At 44.5% G+C, this 9,844-nt stretch overlaps 1 protein-coding gene across 1 annotated transcript; it reads right to left on the reverse strand.

The window, feature by feature from the left end:
• Nucleotides 1-1,411: 1,411 nt before the first annotated feature.
• LOC128760147 (leucine-rich repeat-containing protein 3-like) lies at nucleotides 1,412-6,763 on the reverse strand. The gene is made up of 2 exons (XM_053867183.1): nucleotides 6,618-6,763; nucleotides 1,412-2,647 (listed from the first exon to the last, which is right to left on the reverse strand). The coding sequence occupies exon 2, from the start codon at nucleotides 2,580-2,582 to the stop codon at nucleotides 1,746-1,748; it is 837 nt and encodes a 278-aa protein (XP_053723158.1). The 5' UTR covers nucleotides 2,583-2,647; nucleotides 6,618-6,763; the 3' UTR covers nucleotides 1,412-1,745.
• Between the last annotated feature and the right edge of the window lie 3,081 nt (nucleotides 6,764-9,844).

The raw sequence follows: 9,844 nt of genomic DNA on the forward strand, positions 1-9,844 counted from the left end.
GAAAAACAGAAAGAGCCTGGGGTCATGTTTAAAAAATGAAATCATGCCTCATGTTTTCTTATTTTTCAGCCTACTAAAGAGACACAGATTCAGACTCCTTCAGTTGCCTCACTTGACTGGTGTCACTTTTATCCTTGAACGTTGTGGTGAAATGAAAAAGTAGTGTGCACTTCCTCATTCACAGACCTCATTGGTCTTCTTCTTCTTCTTCTCTTGGCCTCTCCATCGACAACACACAAATTTCAACTTCACTATTTTCTGACTGTGACTCGGGAGTCTCTACACAAACGGCATGGCCGTGACCCTGACAGTGCTGTAAAGCTTCACCCCACCTGCACTTTCTTCTTCACTTCCCTAAAATATTAGGGTTGTGGCTGTGTTACTAAGAAAAGACAGCTATACTTTTCTGCCACTGGCCTCCTATTACAAGGGCGTTGACCACGGCATGTGTCAAAAACACGGCCAGGTCAAAGCAGAAAAAAAAATTATGTGTAAATTGTGTAAAGGAGTTAAAGACACAACTCCTGGTGGTCCTCACTGGTTTGTTTGGAGGGAACTAACAGTGACTTCAATCATATTAAGATCAAAGGAACAACCTGCCATGTGTGTAACCTCTTTGTAACAACAAAGATGTCCAAATAACACAGCAGGTTAGGGAGGAGTCTCTATGGACCATGATGTTTGTTGACCATATGGTGATCTGTCGTGGAACTAAAGATGAGTTAGAGGGGAAACTGGAGAGGTGGATATACTGGAGAGAAGAGGGATGAAGCTCAGTGGATCCAAGACAAAATAATGTGTGTGAATGGGTGAGGAAGTACTGGTGAGGATGAAGAGAGAAGAAGAATTAAAATAGACAAGAAGAAGAAGATTTTTTTGTCTTATGAATCCTCTCCGCAGAACTATTGCAGTGCTTCATGGTGAATGATGGGAGAGCGTGTCAGAGTGCAGATCGACCTTCCAGTCACACGACTTTCACTCTCTGAGCTACAAAACTGCTTCAAATATTGACGCAGCTGCGTGTTTGATTCGAGGCGGGACAACAAGCGTAATTAAGAAAGTGAGTATTTTGAGATGATATTTCACAGCTGGGAGATTAAAGGACATGTTTTCATCCCCGGATAACTTGGTAAAACTGGGCTCAGACAATGGTCCGGCATTTCCAGCAACATGAAATACTATTTTAGTCAGTTTAGGAACAACATAAGTGACGTTTTTGGACTTTTGATGTCACAGTAAGGAGGTCAGCATTGTGGACGACGGTAAGAATACATGGAAAACTGAATGGTATTAAATCAATGTATTACATGTATCCTTCCATATTTATTGAAGTCTATAAAATAATGGCATGTTAATGTCTGAAAAAAAAAAAAAAAAAAATATATATATATATATATATATATATATATATATATATATATATATATATATATATATATATATATATATATCACTTGATGTTTTGCTCGATAAAAAGATGGAGTGAGTGGAGAGAAGAGTGTGAAGCAGGTGCTCCGCTACAAATGCACAACAATAACAAAGTCAAGAAGAACCACATTTGTGATCCCAAACAAAATATTCTAGTTTTAAAGGGTTTAAAAGATTTGAGCTTTGCGTCTGTTTGCTGGAGAAGACTGGCATGCTGAAGGTGATAGGAATGAATGAACCCACGAGACAGACAGTCAAGGTCCAGGAGAGAGGCAGTGTCAAGTTGTGGTTCTGACTCGGCCAACAAGCGCTGAGACTCAGAAACCGGTACTCAGAGTGTCCGTCTCTGTGGGGGTCTTGCGTGGGCTGGGGAGACTCTTCAGGTACTCCAAATGTCTGCGCGCCTCTGCCTGGTTCTGCCTCACGTAGTAGACCACGTACACGATGACCATGAAGAACCAGACGAACATGGTCACCAGCATGGCCACGTCGGTGGTCTTCCTCTGGAGGCTGCAGAAGTTCACCCCGGAGTCCAACAGTTTGACCAGAGGTTGTCCTGCGTGCTCCCCTAAAGACCCCGGGTCCTCCCACCGGCTGCCCTCCCCCACCCCCCGCACCGAGCTCTCGCAAATGATGCTGTTGACGGTCTCGGGCTCCAGGTTGAGCGTCTCCATCAGCTCCTGCAGGGTGCAGTCGCAGTGCCAGGGGTTGTGGTAGAGTCTGGTCTTGGCCCGAGTGGAGCCGAACTCCTCCCTGCTGGCTTGCCTCAGCTGGTTGTGCGAAAGGTCCAGCAGGCGCAGCTCGGGGCCCAGGTGCCGCAGGGCCCCCGAGGACAGGGAGTCAATGCGGTTGTGGGACAAGTACAGATCCTGGAGGTGCACCAGCTCGCTGAAGGCACTCTCTGGAATGTTGCGGATGTAGTTACGTTCCAAGTGGAGGGACACGGTTTCAGGCGGGATCCCCTCCGGGATTTCCCGGAGCCCGGCATCAGAGCACAGGACCGTGGCCGTGTCCCAGGCACACTGGCAGCTGTCCGGACACTGGGGGGACACTTGCCCCCACAGAGCTGAGAAAAGCAGTGAAAAGCAGAGCCATGTGGGAAGATCCACTCCGTTACCTTTGGGGCGCCTCTCCTCACACCAGCCGCGGCACATGGCCTCACCATAGCCCCTGGACCCACACCAGGTCCCGATCAGACTCAGACTCTCGCCCAGGGAACCTGGCAGATTGAAGTAAAACAGGTCAGTCAGGACCAGCTCGGCACCTCCTCAGTTTTTAAAGCCTTCAATCACATGCAATCAAAACACAGCGCCAGGGAGGATAATGACCACGAGGAGAAAAAGGTCAGTGGGCAACAGGGTAGAGAAGGGAATGGGCTTAAGCCGCTTTATCGGTGAAAAACAGACTCTTGCACACTGGGGTGACATTTGAGACCAAGCGAGTCGTGGCTGCAGGAAATGAAGACGGAGAAAACGCCTGGTTATTGAGGACTGGCAGTTGAAGTTCAGGTGACCTCATGACTGGGGGAGCTTCTGCTGATCACATGGCTTCATCAGTATCAAGTCTGACCCTCGAAGTGTAAAGCAAGTGCACTGAGACTCATGACCTCTCCGGAATGCCACATACAAGTAACATCCGACTTACGACCTGCTTGACTTATGTCCACCGGTACTTGCAACCACAGCCAGCAGATGCTTTTTTTTTTTTAATTCAGTGTCTGGCAGCGAAACATGTAGCAGCCTGGCATCACGTACGACAGTTACGGCAGCACAGTATCCCAGCATCTCACTCTCACACAGCCATCTACCACTACAGTAGCACCTATAACCCTCGCCTCGGCTATTTTGAATGGCATTCGACTTACGTCCAATCTGACTCACGACCAGTTGGCCGGAATCAATCCCAGTTGTAAGTCGGATGTTACTTGTATGTGGCACTGCTGGCCTCCCAGAGACACAGAGGTCAAGAGTCTCAGTGCACTTGGTTTGAACTGAGCATACAAACCTTTGTTTTCATCTTGACTTAATTCGAGAAATGTAGTCACCTGCCAGTGTGTTTCAGTTTCTTTTTTTAAATGTCTTTTTTTCATGCTATTTGCTGAGATTTCTGTCTGTAAAAGTTTAGTTCTTAGTCCGTTATTCTATTTATTTTATTTTCCATATATATATACAAGTTTAAACTAGGGTGTTGTCTTTAATGTCTTCAGTTTTATTGACGGACTACTGTCTTAAAAATGATGTTTGAGCTTCTGTACTCATAGAATTCTCCAATATTCATAAAAAAATGTATACCTTTAAATAAACTGCACATTTGTCAGAAATGTCTCTTGATATCGTTGCATTTTTTTGTTGCTATCTCCTATGATACGTTGTGTTTTCACCGCATATTAATGCTTGTTTTTCACCTCCTTTTTATTTCCCCCACCGCGACCACAGACACTTCCACTGGAAACGGCTTTGCTGCTCCTCACGACAGGCACGCTTTATAATGAGGTCCTTATATAACGTGGAAATTTCCTCGACCACATGCAGCTCACTGGCTTCACAGGATTTATGATTTATCGCCGCTGCCTGCTTTTGTTTTTCCCTCACACCTGACAGAGGCGGGACGCTCTCCTCACATCACGAGGCCTGCAGCACAATAGGCCGACCATTACAGCCGTCGATGCCTGATCATCCCTGTATTTATCCTCCTGTGATGCCACACAGCCACTTCATCCCACCGCTGGTGCTGGGCCGGAGAGTGGAAGGTGAGAATGGAGGTTGGCAAAGAGGAGGGATCGATCGTGTCGCCTGCTGCTCTAACAGCTCCAACATCAATCCTGCTCATGGTCCACCGTGTCAATAAGTGGCAGAGCACTGGAAAATCAAAAATAAAGCACCACTGGTCTGGGATGCTGCAGGTGAGGCATATATACTGTTTATATATATATATATATATATATATATATATATATATATATATATATATATATACATATACAGTGATACCTTGATACATTGATCGGAGTTCAAACAAAAATTTCGAGATTTTTTTGCTTCTGATTCCGAACGAAAATCCTGAACACCCCCGAAAAACGCCGGAAAAAACATCAGCTGACCCACGACACGCCTTGTTATTGTGTATAACGCAGCCTCTGTATGCAGACGTGTCCTGTTAGCTACATTTACTGACTGTGTTTTCTTCATATTGAGGTGTAAAACCTTTCCTGTCTCCGCACTGGACTGTAGTCGAGTGTCACAGGGGAGGTGCTCGCTCTCCACACCTCCGAGGCTGGAGCGCTCACTCCAGGGTTTGATGTCCTGTTGTCGACTGGAGCTGGGACAGGGATGAGGCGAGTCTGGGACAGAGCGTTACTTGGTTTATGACTTTGTCACAGCCAAACTGCTCAGAAGCGCACATTCAGAGCTGGACACGCACCGGGCACCTCTTCACTTCTGGAGAGACGTCACTCACTCGGCAACCCCTCCCACATGCAGCGGCCACACACATAGAGGAACAGCGCACCTGCAGCAGACACTCTACATTCACTCCTACAAAAGAATATTTTAAGGCTTGGAACGCACTATTTCTTTTTCCATTCATTGTAATGGAAAAAATCAATTCAGATTTTGAACAATTCGCTTTTCGAACGGCCTTCTGGAATGGATTGTGGTCGAGAACCGAGGTACCACTGTATATATATATATATATATATATATATATATATATATATATATATATATATATAGCCTAAAGGCAGAAAATGATTCAGAAAAAAAGTCTTAAAAGAAAATGTGCATTTCCATGCTGATGTTTGAGCTTTTGTACCCAAAGAATTCTCAAATATTTATTTTAAAAAAATGCAATTCACTGAGACAAATCCATTTAAATGCAGCGTTCTAATTTAAAGTCAGATAAATAAGTCGATAAGAGTCACTTAGAAGAAGGTTTGAGTGTGATTTCAAGCCCATGGTTCTCAGTAAACCAACAGGTGGCACACTTGGGCGCCACCTTCTGGTATCGTCCTATTGGAAGATTCAAGAGCAGCACAAAGCTCAGGTTAGGGCCACACCTAAGGAGCGAAAAATGATGTGTTTTCCATTAAGAATCCAAGCCACGCAAGCGTCAGATGGGTGGTCACTTGTAGGATGACAGCGTTTTCCTCCTTGCTCCTTTCCTTCGTAGTGATGATGTTTTCAGGCCAAGATAGCAAAAGTGCGCATTGTAGCGATGGGATTACATCGCGCAGGATTTAGATGAACGTGTTTCAAAAAGTCAAGGCTTAAACTGGACGGGTTTTTCAACGGTGAGAGTAGCTTCAACTCTGCCAAATGTTTTCCTATATGTCAGACACATTTCCTGCAAACATCAGCTCCTTCAAAATATCACAAACCTCAGATCCCACCAGTGTTGTGAGTCAACCCAGCCATGTGACCTACATATTGACTTGGTCAGAGAGGCCTGTCTTAAATCAGCAGCACAGACAGAGACATGAGAATCAAGAGGTGATTTGGACGCCTTGGTTTCTATCAGGATCTCACTCTCTCCGTCCTCAATTGATTTTGCTCTCCAGAAGTATATTTTTATTCCAGCGTTTTATTGGCTTCACTGAAAAAGTTGGAGACAGACGAATGTTGATGTATATCTATTACGTTAATTAAATTATTATTCGCAAAATGTATCAAAATATGCCACTGCGATTCTTCACCGTGGTGTGAGGACTGTGCTTCAAGAAAAGTATTTTTTGTTTGAGATTGGTGTGGTGCGTTCAGTGCGTCAGGGAAATCTCGCTTGAATTAAATAGTTTTTTTTTTTTGTCTTTTTTTTTTTTTAAGGAAATGTGATGCCAAAATCAGAAGACAAGTCAGTCGTAAGTTTGTTTTTTGGGTTTTTTTTATCATGGCTTACATTTAAATAAATAAATTACCATAAAACATTGTATTTAGTGATCATGTTCCATACTAATTCGAGTTTTAAGGCTCGATATTTGATAAATCAAAGGAAAGACGAGTTTCATTTTTGGAAAGACACTATTATAAATCTGTTTGTATTCCATTTGAATTTAGGTGCACAGCGACTCCACAGTTGCACATGTAGTTAAAGTCATTTTATGTCGATAGTTGAGTTCTTTCTTCAAACTCCGAGGTTCGACTCCGCTGCAATAACCGCCAGGAACAGCTGTCAAACAGGTGAAAAAGTGGACCTACCGGTGAGCGCTCTCCGGGGAACTTTCGGCTCCCATCAATTCCACAGTGGCTCGTGTCCTGTCGCCGATCTCCCGCCGGTGAGCAAGAAAAGCTCGTCAGGTGCGGAACGGTCGGAGGAGCGGCTGCTGTCGCGTCGCGCGCAGCTCCATCACTGAGCCTCGGCAGACGAGTTGGAGTAGATGATAATGGAGCAGACTTCCAGCCCTCCTCCGTCCCCTCCCACTGTCTCCCTCTCTCTCTCTCTCTCTCTCTCTCATCAATCTCTGCTTTCTTAGAAGACCGTCGTCACTTCTCCCCGCTGCAGTGCATGATCTGGTTAGCCGAAATGTCATTTCTCTAACAGTGTTAAGAGGCTCACCCCAGCTCGACTGGACCTTCACCCATCCTCATGGTCCTGAGGTCCCACTTTCAATGTCCTCATTCATCCATGAACCTCGTTGGTTCTCAGTCTGATCCGCTCCAGAGCAGGGGTTCTTAACCTTTTTGATCTCGGGGCCCACCTTTTCCAGGAAAAAAACAAAACAAAAACAAAAACAAAAAAAACACTTGATGCAAACTGTTGAGGAAATTGGAAAAACTTCAGAATAAAATAAATATAATAAAACAACGTCTAAATATTAAAATGTTGTGGTGGGCACTCGGGAGGTGTTTTGTCCTGCCACAATGTTTTATTTTTCATAAATCAACTCTAAAGAAGATAAGTAAAGTGTAAATAGTGCAATAAAATGTACTGCGCCAACAGGTGAACAGTTTTTACTGTTGGGGGCACCATCACTTTCTTTATCGTTTTTTTTTTCTTATCAAGAACTTCTCCATAGTTGGTAACTATCACAAAGCTGTCAAGTCAATTTAGTGACACACTAATGTATTAAAACCGAGCATCTCACAGACCAGAGGTGTAAAACAAAAAACTTGAATCGCCCCCTCTATGGTGGAGGATAACCTTGGTATCTTCTGCTCTGCATCTTCTAATTCGGACTCTTATAACTAAGGCAGCCAGTAAAGCTTCTCTCTTACGCTCTTCTGTCACAGATCTCCGCCCACTCCACCCTGCCCGCACTCTTCATCCTGAATTATCTTCAATGTGAACAGATCTGTAAACGGACAGAGTTGAATAGAACCTGGTTAAGATACACAACATCCCCTGACACAGTGACAACATTCATTTGTGTAGAAAAGACCCCCAGAGTGGAGCTGAAGCGACAGTGTGCTCCCAGCTCAGATCCTGGGACATGGTCTTTTAGGCGCTTCAGAGAGGGATCGGGGAGAAAGGACACATCCCTGAGGAACGCCTGATGGTTACCACTCCCATCCGTCAGGAAGCTAGTGAAGCTTTTGCATACGTCCAGAGAGCTGGTACAGTTTGGAGCAGATGACGAACCATCGTGTAGAGATTCCCAAACAAGAGTTGCACAAAAAACACCCTTAAAAAACACCCATCGCAACAAAAGTTTTATTGTTACTGTTTGCCAATGAGATCAACTTTACTGTGTTTATTACAACAAACATTATGGTGTGCGTGTCATGTGACTTGCTGGCACAGTGTTAGGGGTTGCCAGTTCACGTCCAGCTGATGTTTGTTCAACTGGAATCCATATCACCACTTGGAAATATCAAACCAGTCAACAAATATCTCAATAAAACGTATCAAGACTCCAGTTGAAGGGGATCGCTCACCGTGTGGACTGCTGCTCTGCACGGCATGAAGAGAAGGGGGCGGCGCCATGGTGCCGAAATACATTTGGGTGGAACTGATGAGAGATGAAGTTTTTTCCTCAAGAATCTAAGAATGAAGAAAAAACAGGCTCTTTTCTCTTGAAGGGAAAAAGGGCTGGTGCCCGAGCACCACTAGGGATCGATCTGTGCACGTCTTTGTCCTCACTTAAGTCTTCGATCCAGCTGCTGTAGCAGGTGTGATTAGTTCCTCACAAGCCTTTGAACATCTGCAAGAGCTTCATACGAGCCATGGGGATGCAGTCAGTGCATTCATGGCTTGTAGCTCCAACCAGGGAAAGACTCCTACCTCTTACTATGGGTGTGTCCACTTTGGATCACCACTGAAAACCCCTCTCTTCAACCATTGCCTGGAGTCTTCTGAAACCCAGCGAACACAACAGAACTCTTATGGTGGGTCAAGGTCAGTCAAGGTGGCAAAGTTCACCTCCATTACTTAAAATTATCACGACTGCCAAATGAATCAAGACAGGGCAAATGCATGTGGAGGTCAGGCGAGATACTGGGTCATCCATCTGAGACTCAGTGTAGAGCTGCTCGCGAGCTGGATCAAGAAGTGAGCAGCAATTTAAAGGCTCCTTGACTTTTAGACAAAAGCATGTCCTAAGAGAGGTGAAGGAGATTTCAAGGTCGTTGGTTGGCGTCTATTGGTTCAGACACTCTCTGACCGTTTCAGCCACCGAGGACGTTCAGTTAAAATTCCAAGTTCTGAAACTCACAAGCTCGCTGAAGGAGTTGTATTTATTTGTGTCTGCAGTGGTTCTCACAGAAGTCAGTGCAGAACACCACAGATGTAAACCTCAACTTAACAATAAATAAACCAGATTTGTGCTGTCACTCTCTTCTTTCTCCCAAATTGCCGCTTCATACTGAAATATTTCAACGAAAAAAAAAAAAAAAACTTGTTGCACACAGTCCACCGCCAAGCAGCTCAACACCACCCATATTATGATGTGTTTTTCTATCCAATATTACGGCTCCACATTCATTATATTAAAATGAAAGAATAGGTGTGTGATAGGGGACAACGGGACAGCAGGTGGCAGTGGTGTTCTGGAACTTGCTCGCACATCATACATAGTCAAAGCAAAGAAGAAAGTGCTGCGGCTTGTTCTAGTGAAGAGAGTCCTTCACAAGATTTCAGCTGCAAATGGAACCACTAAAAGTTGACCATAAAGGAAGATGAGCGCATGAAGCAGAAGTAAAAATGATCATTCCCGACATACAAAACTAAACGTGCTGACAACTTTATCTGTATTTACGATCGATGTGAGACGATAAGCGAGAACAAAGAGGCATCTGGTCACATATTTTGGTGTGAAACTCTCCACTCTAACATTTATACAGCTTACCTTGGGCGTTGCAGAGACTGCCATTTCTCATGCACATAAACAAGGAGATCATGATCCACCATATGAGCCGGGAAACACATTACACGAGCCACTGGTGGACCAGTCATGGTCACTCATTTCCATATAGATAACTTGAATATA

The sequence above is a fragment of the Synchiropus splendidus genome, chromosome 6 (genome assembly GCF_027744825.2).
Source record: "Synchiropus splendidus isolate RoL2022-P1 chromosome 6, RoL_Sspl_1.0, whole genome shotgun sequence".
Classification (NCBI taxonomy): Eukaryota; Metazoa; Chordata; class Actinopteri; order Syngnathiformes; family Callionymidae; genus Synchiropus; species Synchiropus splendidus.

Coding starts and splice junctions, on each gene's coding strand:
- LOC128760147 (XM_053867183.1), bottom strand. CDS start 2,582: ATGTGCCGCGGCTGGTGTGAGGAGAGGCGCCCCAAAGGTAACGGAGTG.